Consider the following 17372-nt stretch of genomic DNA (forward strand, 5'->3'; position numbering starts at 1 on the left):
GGTTTGAACTGCTTGACCATCCACCTTACTCACCAGATCTAGCCCCAAGCGACTTCTTTTTGTTCCCTCATCTAAAAATTGCGCTCGGAGGACAGAGATTTTCGTCAAATGAAGAGGCAATCACCTTCGTGAACAATTATTTTGCAGAGAAAAACGCCGAGTACTATTTCGACGGGTTACAGAGATGGGAGCATCGCTGGGAGAAGTGTGTAGATTTACAAGGAGACTATGTTGAAAAATAAAAAACAATTTTCAGAAAAAATGACTTGTATCTTTGTTAGGTCGGAAACTTTTCAGACCACCCTCGTATATATATATATATATATAGTATACGTGAAGAGCGATCCATCAACTGGATGAGAATTTGTATGAAATCGTCGAATTCATCGATTATATCTGTTTTATTTGTTTTCTTTCATGATCGTTTTCTTTTATTCCGTTCCGCCGAGACACATAGTCTGGAACTTGTTGCGTCGCATAAGCGAGGTGGGAACCAACCGCGGTTTTATGAAGCAGCGTGTAATAATACGATCGGTAGATAGATAGAGTAAGGAAGGTGGGTAGCGGCCACACTTGACTCGGCGTCTCTGTATCGATAGTTATCTTAACCCTCGACTATATACGTGACTCGTATCGGTATCATATAGTTACACGGGACGAGGAGTAATTACAAATGCTTGAAAAAGTTGCCTTTGACATAGGATTACTTCGCGGTGAGGCGAGTTACATAGTCATTGATCTGGAAGCAATAAGAAGATCGTATTGCTCAGCGTCGACGGTTAGACCAAGGATAAAACATGACAAATATGCGCGTTCAGCTTTCTCTCATTCTCTCTTTCTCACTTCATATGCGATCCCGCAGTTTCCGCGATGGACCTTCGATGACCTTCCGTGATGTGAGAAAAATATATGCTACTCGCACATATCAAAGATCGTGTATTAGGCTGGGAGATGTGAAAGTAGAAAGTAACGTTTCGCGCGCGCAACAAAGTCACCAAAGTCGAACCTAGAGAGCGGATACACCTGTTACACGACGATGGATAACTTGCGGAGGGAGTATCCTTTCTATTTACTGCGCGCATCTGTATCGATCCTTAACGCGCACGAGTGCGATAGTCCTGTTTTTTTTAAATTAAACTAATCCTAGACAGTACAATCTCCCAAGTAGGAATCATATATGTTTCGCCAGTACGGAAAAATGACCCGATACTAGGTCGATACCGAAAAGCGGATGTCCGGTTTTGGTACTGGCTCAGTACTGGGCCTAATATAAAAAAGTTATATTATTGGTACTGATTCCATACTGGTTAAGTACTGGATAGTCGTATCGTACGTGTACTGGGGCGTTACCGAAAAGTGTTTGTCGTTTTCGATATTGACCCAGTATTAAAAAAGCTGTATTATTGATACTGGCTCTATTCATATAATCAGTATTGGATACCCAAGTAAGAATCGTATAGTCTACCAATAGAGGATATTGGGCCAGTATTGTGCTAGTACTGAAAAACGGACGATACCAACATCCTTTATGGGAAAAGAGAACACTAACGCGAAACGTAGATAGCTCAGTGGTAAGAACGCTTGCATGACAAGCGGAAGACTCGAGTTCAATTTCAGCCGTCGTTTCGAAGATTTTTTTCTCATATGATTATTAAAAATAGACCTGTATAGGTACAAGAGCAGCCCCGGCCATGGCCTGATCTTTTTCTTTCCATACTATATAGTTTTATTAACTACTATACTATATAGTTATATTAATAGTGATATTAACAATTGTACAAATAATAAAAATTACTAGGAATCGATACTGACCCAATACTGAGAATAGGTATTTCCCCAGTACTAGGAATCAATAATTTTTTTATACTGGTACAGTACTGATTTTCGGTACTGTGATAGTACTGTTTTCCGCCCTTTTCTATTATCTCAGTATCACACCAATATTAAACCCGTACTGGCATATGGTACTATGCCAATAACGTTTACCATAAATCGGTACTGACACACTTTGATGCCAGTAGTAAATTCCTACTTGGGCTACTAAAAGATGTGTTTAATATCTTTTATTTTAACTCGTTAACTGCGCGCGTTAACGGAACCAACGCTAGTGGGCGCCTATCGGTCATTTTGACCGAAATATATTTAAGCACATATATGTGTAATAATTAAATACTAATTAATAAATTACTAATCCAATTATTAAAAGAATCATAATAATTGATGGAAATAATTTTATTGTCACTTTTTTCCATCTTTTTTTTTCTTTACCATTTCTATATCTAATATGTTTAGAAAACATATTAAACTTATTATACATATGTGAATATATTAAAAATAAAATCATAATGTTTTTATTTTAACTGCATTAGTAAAAAATGACATTCTTTTAGTTTAATAAAATAAAATAAGAATTTCTTGCTTCTCTCGTTTTACTTTGATTAACTTAAACATTAATTTAATAAACTTATTTGATAAATTTATTTAATACATTTAGAAATAGACAATAAATCTTCTTGATTTAATTGCAATATTAAAATTATCACATTATGTATTGTTTCAATAATTCAAGTATTAATTTTAATAATGTCGCTATTGAATCAAGAATATATACTCCAATTACGCGTGCTGTTGAAAATTTTATTGATTCAACAAAAAAAAGAGAGAACCGTCCGTCCAACTACGATGTCGGAAAGACAATAGACGTTCGGTGACATATCGAGCGACGCTGACACGGCAGAGATAAAAGACTAACGTTAGTAGGCGCTCTATGGTCTTTTAGACCGACTGCTAAAAACGTATCAAATTTCACATAGAAATAAGCGCGTCTATGCCGTCTACTTTTCCATGCTATACGAGGAAACATCAAAAAAAATTTGCGTAAAAGCGAAAATACGATAATGTCAATAGATAGATAAATAATATATAGATAGATTGATAATGTCAATAGATTAGATAATATAAGTAGAAAACGAAAAAAATACGGGGAAATGACCGATACACGCCCACTCTCGAGTTAAAGACCAAAAAGCGCCTTATTTCTTTTATATATCTTTTAGTAATTTGTTTAGTAACTTTTAGTGATTTGTGCCGTTTTGGGTGCTATACCGGAATTTTCTTTTCTCTTTAACGCTAAATTAATACTTGTTTCACTGTAAAGGAAAAAACGCAATCTACTTTAGTTAAAAATGATAGACCTACGAACGCATCTCGTCTCATCACCGTTTGCTCATTCTACGCTGTTTCGTCTATTTCATATTCGAAGAATATTACTAAAAGAAGAATTGAAAAATTAGTATCGAAGAAAATTAGCTTACAAGTGACTAAAATAGCAATTCTCGTGTGAATGATTTATAATATTTTCCGACCTGCCTTGTTGGGTCAATTAATGAGGCCGAAATAGGTCCTGCACGCGGTTTTCAACCCGTAAGCACACGTAGTGAGAATAGGAACAGGTAGATTCTCATGTTGCTATGAATCGCTGCTGCGCGTGCGTTGTTCTAGCTAGATGAAGAGGACGAAGAGGATGTAGCGAGGGAGAGAGGTCCCGAGAGCGGATTCAGCAGAAAAGAGAAGGCGAGTCAGATTTCGTTGAGGATAAACAGAGACATAGATACAGACCGCTCGTCGTGAAAGAACGACCGTGAGGACGGCGAAGTTATCGAGCGGCCACCAGCCACCGCGTCGAGCAAGCCAGTCAACCAGTCGGTCGACCTGCCGGCCAATCAGCCAACCCAGGCGTCACGTGAACGGCACCGCGTCGCACCGCGTTGTGCTGCGTTGCGTTGTGCTGCGTTATGTTCGGCCGGCGGTCGAAGCAGTCAGTGCGCCGCGAGCCTTCGTCGTGTGCTTTCGGTTATCGCGGTTGCTAGTTATATATCGATGTTTTATCGACGGTTTGAAATAATGATTGGATCGGAACAAGGCGCCGAAAATCTTGGCAGGTTCTCGCGGCTTCGTGTTAGCCGTTGCACATGCGCTCCGTAGGTAACCGTAAGTTACGGCTCAGGTGCGTACTTCGCGATTCGCTGCATTGCATCGCTCGCTCGTTCATTCGTTTGTTCGTTCGGTCGCGTGTGAAACTAATATGTGTAATGCGACTCGTGTGTGCTGCGCTGTGAGATGTGCGAGGATCTACTGGCTGATTAAAGCGCGTGTCGGCTCGTAAAAGAGAGCGAAAGAACAGAGAAGAGCGAGTACACGAAGTGGACGAAAGTGTGAGAGAGAGAAAGTATAAAAAAGAAAGAAAGAAGCGACATGGCGCCCCCCGACAGGCAGAGATCGCCTCGCCCTGGCTCCGGTCTCAGTCTTTCTGTACTCGGTGAGATTATCTTCCTTTTTCTCTGCTTCGTAACTTTACTAATTGCTTTCGCAACTTTGATCCTTCAACGTGGTCATGACACGCACACATGGACGAGATTTCACTTGTAAAGGTGGAATCTTCCTGATCAACGTTTTCAGATTGCATTGTATTCTGTTGATGTCAAAAAACTCGAAATGCTCGATCAAAATCGAATTTATTCCACGTTTAAAAAACTATAGAGAGATTATAATAATTATATCCTTTTACTGTTGTGTAAAAAAGTAATTGTCGATTAGAATTATCTTAGCAAGATGATTGAAAGTTAAAAGGGAAAAAAGAAAAGTTAAACAGAAAAAGGAGAAATTAAAAGGAAAAGAAATGAAAGGAAGGAAAAATTAAAGGGAAGAAAAAGAAAATGACCCCATGATGCGTGTCGCTACTTTAAGAAAGGAATAGAACAATATTAGAATGTGTATTTCTCTCTCTATTAATTAAACAATAAGATGTAGCTTTATGAGACGCTACTATATATACATTTTGATACATTTTTAATTTTAATTGTAAAATAACAGAGAAAGGGGGGGGGGGGAGAAGAGAAGGGAAGAACTCGTTTACGATCCGGTCGTCGCGGGAATGCAACAGCGTGCACGATGATTCAGAATCGCGCATTGATTCCCTGGCGCTTAGATCGCGTGCTGTCGCTTATTATCAGAGACGCGATTAAATTCTACCGTGAGGCTTTCTCAAACATGTCATGTATACTTCCAAACGACACTACTAAAGAAGATTCGACAAACTAGATGCTCTTATATAAAAGCAACGCAAATATAAATACAGTACAAATGTAGAATAATTAAATTATCAAATTATGTACAAATAATCAAATTATTTATGAAATAAGAAATAGAATTTGTACTCTCAAAAGAAGATACTACTTTGATAATGTTTCGTATGTCACATGTGCAATTTAACGTTCGGTGGACAAATCCACCGAATTTGATTCGCTGGACAAATCCATCTTCGGTTCGTATAAACGTGAATTTAATCGTTAGTAGATTAACTATGTTAATTCTTGAGTGATTTTCTCAATCCGTCATTTCCCAATCCAGTATTTCTCAACACTGTGAAAGACTCAAATATTAAATATTAAAATAATTTTTTATTATAACTTTCCTCTTTCTCAGAAAATTGGAGATTTGTCCATCTATTTATTCCTCAATCCTTCAGCAAGGAATCGTGTGTGTTGAGTCTAACGATTGATTATCGAGCGTTAGTTCAGCGTCGTTGATCTCCCAGCGGAATAACAGTAATCTTCGGGTCTAGACCGAACGCCACGAGGTTCGTTCTGGTGTTTGACAGGCTGCAAATCAAAAGTAGAAAATTGACGAACGTTGCTACACATTCTAAAAGCATGTCTCAATAGTTGGTGGCACGGAGTGAAACTTCCGTTTCAAAGTGTACGCGTACGTGCGTATATCTGCCTATGGCTGCGCTCGTTTTGGCGCTTATAGCGCGTGTAAGCATCATTTGTCCTTGTTTAGTATTTGATAGAAACAAGGATGAAATGATGCTCAGAGTGTGTAAGCGCCAAAACGAACGCAGCCTGTGTGGAATGCTCGGTAACTTCCCACGGAATATTATTTCAAAAACGCGAACAATATCTTCAGCTGTCTTTAAAGAATCTTGCCATAATAAGATTCAATTGGCAAAGATTCAGATCTTTGAAATCGACTCGATTTTGAAGAAAATAGGCCAAAAGCACATGGATACAAATTTCTACATCGCGGTCTCACGATTTTTTTCACTGGATGACCGATATATCGTTGAATTTGTAGCGATTGGAAAAAAAGAAAAATGTGTGATGAGAAAGGAAAAAAAAGGAAGAACGCGTTTGTTCTGATGTCTATACAATTATATTTAGTTAGTTACGTTAGGCCATACACAGATGTAAGCGTCGATGGTCGAGTCGTAGATAAGGCGCCGCTACTTATCAGGAGACGGAATTAACTGTACTTAGAGCAGAGTCAAGAAGAGCCTGTTCAGATTCATCGTGCTCGGCGATGCCGTGATGCGCGAAAGCCATCGGTTCGTATGATCCGCCCCACGGAACAGGAAACAGGACGCAGGATGATTAAATATCGCGACTTTGCGTGTGTAATGATCAAACCGATCCGTCCAGAAAGCAGTGAAAAATATTGAAACTTTATCTCGTACCTTTTCTCTAAAGTACAATCAGTTCTTCACTGAAATTGTGATTGGCGGGTTAGTTATAAATATAACACTGTAATCAGCAAAATTTGACTGAAAGATTCAGTTAATGGAGCAGGGATAATGTTTTGTATGTTACATGTGCAATTTAACGTTCGGTTTGATTCGCTAGACAAATCCATCTCCAGTTCGTATAAATGTAAATTTAATCGGGACTTTTCTCAATATTAATACGGTTTGTAAACATAAATAGCATATCAGCAAATCGCATAGAAGTCGTTGAAAAGAGGCTCTGATTTAGATAGCCGAAAAATAAGAAATTTTTTAAAGAAAGAATAAATGAAGAAAAATGAATTCTACGAACAGGGCCAGTACCAATAATACAGCTTTTTTAATACTGGGCCAGTACCGAAAACGACAAACACTTTTCGGTAACGCCCCAGTACACGTACGGTACAACTATTCTAATTTTAGTACGGAGCCAGTAATACCAATAATACAGTTTTTTTGTATTAGGTCTAGTATTGAGCCAGTACCAAAACCGGATATCCGCTTTTCGGGATCGACCCAGTATCGGACCATTTTTTCGTACTGGCGAAACGTATACGATTTCTACTTGGGACGCTATTTATGCGCTCTCCGAAAATAATATGCAAAAATTTTGCACTTCATCCATTATATCACACAAAATTTTTTTGTAGGATGGTCAGGTGGTTTTATGAGTGGCAAATCAGTCCTCCCATAAAAAAATAACAAGTTATTTAACAAAACAAATATGCCTATATGTAGGAATTATGCGCTCTTATAATCAGGTAGTTTCAATTTTTGCGCTACAACTCTTAAAGGACTTCTCTCTTGATACAAAAAATAAAATTCTCATAGAATTTCTTTAAAATGGAAAATATCGTAAATTCAATTACGCAGATTTATCATGTATAATTTATCATGTATAATTGGCGATATTATGTATTTTATAGAAATTCTACGACAATTATATTTTTTGCTTAAAAAGAGAAGTTCTTTAAAGGTAGTAGCGTAAAAATTAAAATGACCTAGATACAAGATCACATAAAACATTGTACATTGTACATAATTATACGTTCATTGTACATAATTAAATTGACAATATTTTTTATCTTAAAAAAATTCTATGACAATCCTATTTTTTGTATCAAGAGAGAAGTCCTTTAAGGGTTGTAGCATGGAAATCGAAATAACCTTGATATAAAATCGCATAAATCGTAATAAATTAGATTTATTATACATAATTGAATTGATGATATTTTTTATTTTTAAAAAATTCTATGAAAATTTTGTTTTCTGCATCAAAAGAGAAGTCCCTTAAAAATTGCAGTGCAAAAATCGAAACTACCTGAATATAAGAGTATATAATTAGCGTATAATTTCTATATATTTGTTTTATTAAATAGCTTGTTCTTTGTTGGTGGAGAGGTTATCTTGCTGTCCACATACTTTCTTTCCCCCACAAAAAATTTTTTTTCTGATATAATGGGTGAACAGAAAATTTTTCCGTAATATTTTTGGAGAGCACATAAATAGCACATAATTATATAATTTTGCTGTTTATTTCAGATTAGATGGGGAAGGTTAGCTAAGCAGACGTATTTCTGTATTGGACGCAATGAACCGAACGCCTTTAACTAGGCAATATTACAGTTCGTATAATAATATGAAACAAAAAGAATAAGAATATTTAAAACCTTTACTAAACCCTTATAGAAATATCATACTAAGAATCATTGATAATTACTTATTTTCAGTATTAAAAATACTGGATAATAAGTAATTATCAATGATTCTTAGTATGATATTTCTATAAGGGTAGCTGGAAGATAAATCCTTTGAAAAAAAAAAGAGAAGAAAAATAACTTGTACTTTTCGATGTGCCCTCATTTTGTTAAATTCTAATTTTCTGCATATAACCAACATTCATCCTTTAGCAAATTTAATACATGTTTTATATTTTCGTGTCCTATTTATTTCATATTATAAAATCTGTAATAATAAAAGCTGTAATATTATTTATTACCCTTATAGAAATATCATACTAAGAATCATTGATAATTACTTATTATCCAGTATTTTTAATACTGAAAATAAGTAATTATCAATGATTCTTAGTATGATATTTCTATAAGGGTAGTTAGAGGCGTTTGACGACATTGCATCCAATACAAAAAATCTGATCTAAAACTTTAGTTTCTTTTTAATAATCTTTCTATATTTGAAACAATAATAAATAATTTCATCAAAATTTTATATTGATATCTTTATTTCTTTCTTTGAAAAATTCTTAAAAACTTCCTATTTTTCGTTTAAACCAGAACTTCCTTTTAATGGCTTCGATGTGTTTTGTGTACTATAGATTTTGCAATAAAATCTTATTTTCACTGATCAAAATCAATGAGACATATGTAAAATGCGCATGTTTTTACTGAAAATCAATGAGTATTTATTGATTATCAGTAAAATACTCCTCTTTTATTGATTCAATTAGAAAACATTTTTACTAATTCAATTTAAGAGGGCTGAAAGAAAATATAATCTAATGTTGATATCAGAGAGCTGTTCCTACAAAGTAGCATACAAGCCTCTCTTACGTAATTCAAACGCATGTTTATCGAGTGTGAAAAAGTGTACAGGAGGCAATATGCCACGACAACCCACAACGCGTCGTTGCGAAATGTGCACACCTGTAACGCGTACCTTGCCCTGGATACGGCAGCGTCTAACTTTCTCTGTCACCTGCACTTAAAGTGCATATATTTATCTCGCATTCAGTGTCCCTGAATCTTGACCATTTTAATGCGCTGCTTTGTAAAATAAGATACATTATGGTGACATACATAATAGAGGAGAGGTGGCATGAAAGGAACATTTTTGTTTAGGATAAAGTAGTAAATAAACTAAAGAAATATATTAGTCTTTATTAGTCATTTTAGAAACGTCAATTATTGAATAATAATAATCGGTGGTGATAATAATTTTATCAATAGTTTTATATGCATTATCTTTTATTAAAAAAAAAATGTGTTTTGTCCTTTTGATAAATTGATTGTATTAAAAGGGTCATTGAATTTTATGAAAGAGGCAGTATATTAAAATGAAAGAAATTCTCAAATAATTAACAAAAAAGATAATCTAATATAAAAGTAACATTAACTCCTTCAGTGCCACTGTCGGGTGATAGAACTATATGGCGTCAGTACATATAGCGCCATATAGCGCCAAATAAAAAGTTGTCACCAATGTCACTGACGCCATATGGCGCATCTTTGAAAAAAATTATTAATCTTTAACCGAATTCAATAATGCTTGGTATTCACAGATTTCTTTGGTCGCTAAATCCGAATCCAGGGTCAAAATTTTAAAATTCAAAATGGCGGACCCAAAATGGTTACTAAAAAATTTTTTAAATTATGCGATTTGTATGAAATTTGGTTTGCAGAGGTTTTTCGGGTCATAGAGTCAGAATCTGCTGCCAAATTGTTGTAAATAAAAATGATAAATTTAATTGGCCAGGTAGAATTCTCGAAAATAAATTCAACTTGTTTAAAAATATTTTTTTAATGATTATAGTGGTGAATAAAAAAAAAAATATATATAAATTCATCCCGTTTGCATTAGCTGATGAAACACTGATAAACGCAGATTCTGATTTTATCACCCGATAGAAACCCCTGCAAACTAGATTTCATGCAAATTGCATAATTTTTAAAGTGTTTGGACGCCATTTTGAATTTTGAAATTTTGACTCCGAAATCGGATTCAGCGACCCAACAAACCTTCCCTGACATATCGTCATAAATATATCGCCATAAATTCAATACTTTTATGGAGATCACTTTTGGTCCAAAAATATATTTTTCGCCTGAAAGGTTAATAAGAACTTAAAAATATTACAAATATAAGGTTCATTTTCGTTTATTAATTATAATAATCAGTGATCTAATGGCTTAATAAATAAAAAGTTCTCTATTAATTAATAAAACAAAAATAATCTAATAATTGCAATGTCCCTTTCTTTACGCGTCCCTTTGATGGTACCTCTCCCCTACAATATATTGCATTGATAGATAAGAATGGCCGACAAATATGTAGCGTTGGTTCCTTGATTCGTCAATAAAATTGTGCTTCATTATTTTATTTGTGAAAATCGTATCTTTCAACATAATATATTGTCACTTATTTCGGATACACCCTGTATCGTAAGCATTCATCGTATTAATAAGTAGGTCGGTCGGAGTGGTTCTTTCGAGAGGCACGTCTTATGAAAAAAAGAAAAGAAAGAAAACCACACGGCTGCGCGCAGGAAAAGAGGCTCGAATTTGCTAACGTTTCGCCGTGACTCGCACTTTTACGATTGTACGCCCGTCAACGAAGAGCGCATCGTTGCGAAATGTGCGCACCTGTTTACGCGGCTGCGAGGGATGCGGGGTGCCGCGCAACCTGTCATTTCGAGCTCTCGTCGGTGCAAGCGTGGAGAACATCCGGTCGTCCAAAGAGAGATCGATATTACTTCTTTGTGACTAGCTGAATATTCTTTTGAGAAACGGATCCCTTGCTGATTTGCGTGAATACATCTTGTCGAGTACATGCGCATCGTGCGAAATAGGCTTCGAAGGTAATATACACGCGGTGATTTCACATCGCCGCTTATCTGATGTCACTTCTCGTCACGTTGCAAACTCTACTTCTACAGTCGCTTTCAAAAATTAAAGAGATTAAATTATTTTGAATTTTTGTCCATGTATAACTTGAGATCTTTTCTGTAAAGAAAAAAGAAACATATATTTTAAAAAAAGAAACATATATTTTATTGGATATTTTGCCTCTCTCTTTATATATGTATATATATACACACACACATACACATATATGTATGTAAAAGGAACGCGCATATGTGTGTTTTTTCATATATTTTATATATATATATATATATATAATATTTTATATATAATATATAATATCCTCTCTTTTAAGAAAACCATTTAACGAGATAAGTAAGTAAATAAAAGAACTGACAGATCAAACGGAATTTTTTATAAAAATTGTTTGTGACCGTTGCGTATCTCTTTTCGGCCATTTCGTAATCGCTTTACACGTGGAATGGAATCCGATTCATCTAAACAAGCGTATATTATGTGTATCTCCTTGTGGCACTTCAAAAACTACATCCTTATCTACGATAGACGATATCTGTCACAAAAGTATTAAATTTCTTACATTTTATACTTATCTCTGATTTACTTAGTATTTTCTTAGATCTGTTTAGGGACATCTAGCTATATGGAGCAGATTGGCGCGTGTGTCCATAAAGGAATAATTGCAATAATTATTTGCTGGATTTCTAGACTCTAAGAATTATCGTGAATTACCGCGGAACGGTATTCCTACATCGGCAAATTGTCTATGTCAACACGATTTTTTATGAAATACTCCGATTGCACGTACCAGCTCATGCCTGTTCTGTGGGCGACCATAATACAAGTTAAGGAATACGCGGAGGAGCAGGCCGGCGACCGGCAATTTCTGCCGCGTCGTATCGCGTCTGGCGCGTTCATTCTGAGAACTAAATTAATCACCAGCCTACACTGTGCGACCGAAAGTAGCTGGTCCGTCGATTCCAACTAGAAAAGACGAATTATTATTGCGAATTGTACGCAAAAGTCTTGTCTCTCTCTCTCCCTTTTTCTGTCTCTCTTTCTCTCTTTTTCTCTCGCTTGCTCACTCAGTCAAGCACGATCGTCGGAATCGTGTGAACCATCAAAGGGAAAGTGGGGCATGATCGCGCACGGTCGTACAATACATCCCTCGATTTTTGCAGTAGGAGTAATAACGCGATTTCAGTTTGCGCTTCGTCATATTTATAAATAAAAAAAAGAGTTCATTCGTATTGTCATGATATCGCGATACGAAGTATCATTTCACGAGTGTCTTCGACAGTTGACACCGGCGCGTCGTCCGTCGGCGCGATTATCAATACAACATTATCAAAGCAGCATTCGACGAGTGATAAGCATTAACGCTTTCGAAAGAGACGAATTTGCAATCATATCGACGACTTACCATAATACTCGGTTCATTTCGCTACATCGACCTTATATAAATCATAAACATATTAAATCAATTCGCTAACGGAAAGTGCTCGCCATAGCTACGCAATATCGTTTCGTTTCATTCATAAATGTCGGTACTCTAATAGTGAAACAGGGGCAGGCGTTATTCTAAGTAAAAAGTATCCTCTTTATCTAGAACTTATCTAGGAAAGCATTGAAATTTATGTAATGGCTTCACGCGAGACGTCGTTATCTAAAGTAATGCTTCTGTTAACTTGAATGTCACACGGGGAGAATATTGTAGCAAAAATTATAATATAATTTTAGTACTCTGAGAATAGACTGACATTATGATGAAAATTATAATTGGACATAATAAAAGTGATCATGTAATACATAATAAAAATGATCATAAATGTATTAAAAATTATCATGTTTATGGTTATTTTTATTATGCCTTATTATAATTTTCGTAATAGTGTTAGTTCCCGGACTACTAAAATTGTATTGTAATTTTTATTACAATATTCTCTCCGTGTATGTGAATACGAGACAGCGGATTTCAAGAGATTGGAAATCTTTTAAAACTTTTTAAGCAATATGTGTATTATGAAAGAAATGAAATGCACATATACGTAGATGGAAAAATATTTCAAACGTAATTTTATTATTGCGTTATATGTATGTCAAACGCGAGGTGTCCAGACGCGCGCAAAGAAATGTGATAAAATGAAAAATTTTTTCCTTTTACTACTTGAGATGCTTATAATGTCGAAATCATATTTTCAATAACATATTAAAGATAAATATAAATTTACCACCTATAAATTTACTATTTATTGAACAAAATTCTATTTTTATATGTTTATTTTACTAATTAATGAATGTTAATTTTTTAAACAAAGGGTTGAGATAAATATATTTACACAATGTTATATATACAAAAAATATTTTTTTATTTCTTTTATTAATGCTTTATTTGTGCATATAATAGAAATGTACAAATAATAGAAAAAGCATGTAGATGTTTAAATATGTGTAACATGTGCATATATTTTATACATAAGTATTACACTATAAATTACGAACTTTCCCCATCGCTATATTTTCAAAACAAAACAGTCAATAATTCTGAAATTTGTATTCAGCACTTTAATATGTTTCATATATATCACACATTTATTTGCTTTTTAATATTTCATATATTTATTTGAAATATTTCATATATTTATTTGTTGAAAATAGCAGAATTAAATCTCTAGAAGAGGCTTTATTATAAAATCTTGAACTTTGATACTAGTTTTTACACAAAAATGTGCTAATAAAAAAATTCGAATAAATTTAAGTGAGAAAATTATTTGTAAATAAAATTATATTTTAAACTTGATGCGAATTTTTTAATATTTTGCATTTTCTTATAATTTCCTTAATTCATTGCGGTATGACGCGCGAAAACCATGAATTTCGATTATCTAGCTGCGTTATGTTGTCAAAGACGGTGGTGTGGCAAGTTAGCCGCGTTATCTGCTAGAAACGGGTAGATACGCCAGTCGTCGCGTTTTGACTTCAGATAAAAGGCAAAGGATGATATGGCTTATTTGATGTCGATAACGATTATCGAGTTTCAAAGATCTAAGTGTGCGATCGAAACTGAAGCTAAACATTCACACGTTAGCCGATTTACTCTCGCCGTACCAAGTAACGCGCTATAATCGGACACGGTGGTCGTTTCGCAGCCTCCCGGTATATCGAAGGCGTCGATTTAAATACGACGGGACCGTAGGCGAACGCCTCGGTAGGGTAACTTTCTCTCACTCCTTTGAACACCAAATAACGATTAATACGCGTGACTCGTCGAAACCGAAACGACAGCCGAGTAACTGCCGCTCTCCATCCAGTGCTTCTCGTCTTCCGACCGTTTCCAATTATCGTACGAGATCGCGGAAGGTGTTTAACCTTTTTCCTTCCAAGTAGCTTCATTAAATAGTGAATGTTGATACACTTAATGGTAAGATAACTTTATAATTACAACACATGTGCTTATCGAAATGATAAATTAACGTTTTGAGAGGAAGAAACGAAACTGATTTCTGAAACTGCACTGGAATTGTCGGCAACCGTCGTCTTCATTGGTCAATGAAAGAGAGAGAGACATAGAGAGATTGCGGCTTCCGTCCGCGGAACTCAGTACTGATTCGGACCAGATAGGCCCGCAGGGATCTAATTTATGAGGAGACAAGATCGGCCTGCGCTGAGAGAGCGACAGAATAAAGAACGGGAACGGAGACGGGAAATTAACCCGCACGGGGTCAACAAGTGATTATAGACATTTTTCCGTTTTTTGTCGCTGAATAGACTTTAATAATTTAACAATGAACGGAATGTTTATATATCCTTCTTTTTCTCGTTCTGATAAATCTACTATTCAACATCCATCGTTAGGCAACGAGCAATGGCTGGATATGTCATATTTCGTTATTATTTGATGATTTGGGCGTGTTTTCGTAGTAATCAACTAAGAATTGATTGATAATCTGGTTGACCGCGTTTTGCTGTTAGAGTTTACCGACGAGGTAAGAGTAAAGATCGCCAATCTTATGAGATTTAGCGTATACGGAATATTTTAATGGTTTATAATTCCCTGCCAGTAAATTTTGTGTCAAATTAGTGTAGGTGATAACAGCAGAAATATATTTTCATAAAAACATCTAATATACTTCATTATTGATATGTGTATTCCCTAAAGTATAATTAGTGTTTCTTCATTAAAATATTATATTTATATGGTGATTCAATTATAGATATAACACTGCAATCAGTAAAATGTCGCTGATGGAATAAGTTATTAGTAGCAACTATTTTTATTATTGACGTACTTTGCACACAGTGTCATTATATATTTTGTATATGGAAACCATTAATTCCATCACTACAAACGGAGAAAGTTGGACAACATGTGAGAGTATGAAACACGCGGGAATCGTTTTTTTGCGAAACGGCCGGAGCAACAAAATCGTGAATATAGCATTTAATTAGCAGTTAATTTGCACTAAAAAATACGTTTTTATTTTTCATTTTTTGTTTTTTTTTTCTTTGTGGCTGTGCGAACTTCAATCTTAAGCTGGCACAGCCATTGTTTTTAGCGAATCAGCTGAAGTACTAAAATCGAGAATAGAGCACTTAATTAGCACTAAAAAAGCACTTAATTTTTAGATATGTCGTATGTGATTATGCTGAAGTGGCTGTAGACAGCTTAATAGATGTGTTAGTTGGACCCGATCAGGAGAGCGTGTTGAGTGGAGAAATTAGGCTTTATACCGAACAAAATAATACAATCCCTTACCTAACTTAACCTAACTAGCCGCTGCGAGAAGACTCGCTTGAAAGACCTACGAATTCCATTCCAATATTCATTGCCGGTACTAAAAATCTATAGTATATGTAACATATGAATAGATTTTCAGTTCTGGCAGTGAATATCGAAACACAGCCGAAAGCACAATACGTTATGTTTCACGTGCGCTTGCGCCGAAGCAGTAGAAAATGGATCGGGTTAGATCCGATTCCTTAGGGGTGCGTTTAGAAATTTAACCCGTTTGGTAGGGCAGAGTTAATCGGGGTTGCCAACCCGAATAAACCTAGCTAAACGATTTTCTGAATGCATCGAGTAAGATTAATAAGCATTAAAGCATTTTCAATGTTACTTTAGCTTTGATACAACAAATCTAAAATGTAAAGTCTCTTTTGAAGCCAAAATAACATTAGTGTAACTGAATTGAAATGCAATATATAATTTTATTATTAACTAAAGTGTGCAATAATAATGGTACTATTTTTTTTTCAACTTAGCTGCATTTCAAACAAAAAAAACATCCTAAATAACATATTGAATAAAAGTTTTAAATCTAACCTAGATGGAAAACATAACTCTTAATATTCAGAACCACAACAAAACAGAAATATTTGCTTATCATGATCAGTTATTAATATCATGTTTATTTTGAACGAATTGAATTGCTATTTTATAGATGTAGGACGTGACGTCCAGGAATAGTATTATTAATAACACAAATCTGCAAAATTGGCGGTGTTGAAAGTTGATTGGAATCTGATAATGTTTTCTTACGTAATTTTTTGCGCTGCATCCGAACCCGTTTGCAGAATTGCTCTATAACGTCAGGATTTCGAGATATCCTAACCTAAAACTACTAAAAAACCGTTTTTAACAATTTTTAACCATATTTTAAATTAAATTAAAATTGAGAAAATTTTTTTGTCAAATCTGTCAACGGTATTATTTATTACTATATGGTCTCTTCAAAATCCATTTTGAACCATCTTAAAGCGATTTTTTCTTCCGGAGATATACTAATTCAAAGTTCGATAAATTGTACTTCGTAGGAGCTTAGTCTCTAAAGCAAGGTGGGTGACTACCTGGCCAGTGAAGTTGAAGGGGCCGTATAGTAGTAAATGATACCGTTGACGGATTTGATAACAAAAATTTTCTCAATTTTTAATTTAATTTAAAATATGGTTGAAAACGGCTTTTTTGGCAGTTTTAAGTTAGGATATTACATAATTCTGACGTGATAGAACAACTCTGCAGCCAGATGCGGATTTAGCGCAAAAAATTATGTAATGAAAACATTGTTAAATTTCAATCAACAAAACCATGCAGGCCTGTATAATAGATATTTTAGTCTTCTGTTTATATATATAATTTTCTTCCTATTAAAATTTTTTCTATTCGTAATTGACGCCATATAATAAGGAGTTATTTTAAT

At 34.9% G+C, this 17372-nt stretch overlaps 1 protein-coding gene across 4 annotated transcripts in view; it reads left to right on the plus strand.

Annotated features, from left to right (window-relative positions):
* Nucleotides 1-17372, plus strand: part of LOC116852496 (protein TANC2) — a 160954-nt gene that overhangs the window by 43765 nt on the left and 99817 nt on the right. The window contains exon 1 of one of the 4 annotated variants that reach the window (XM_032832942.1): nucleotides 3350-4318. The exons of the other annotated variants lie outside the window; for them this stretch is intronic. Within the exon in view, the coding sequence (XP_032688833.1) occupies nucleotides 4255-4318 (64 nt within the window). The 5' untranslated portion in view covers nucleotides 3350-4254. Of the gene's footprint in view, nucleotides 1-3349; nucleotides 4319-17372 lie in introns of those variants that run through there. 4 annotated transcript variants of the gene reach the window in all.

Source organism: Odontomachus brunneus, unplaced genomic scaffold, assembly GCF_010583005.1.
Source record: "Odontomachus brunneus isolate Ranch 3 - 2012 unplaced genomic scaffold, Obru_v1 Obru_scaffold_230, whole genome shotgun sequence".
Taxonomy (NCBI): domain Eukaryota; kingdom Metazoa; phylum Arthropoda; class Insecta; order Hymenoptera; family Formicidae; genus Odontomachus; species Odontomachus brunneus.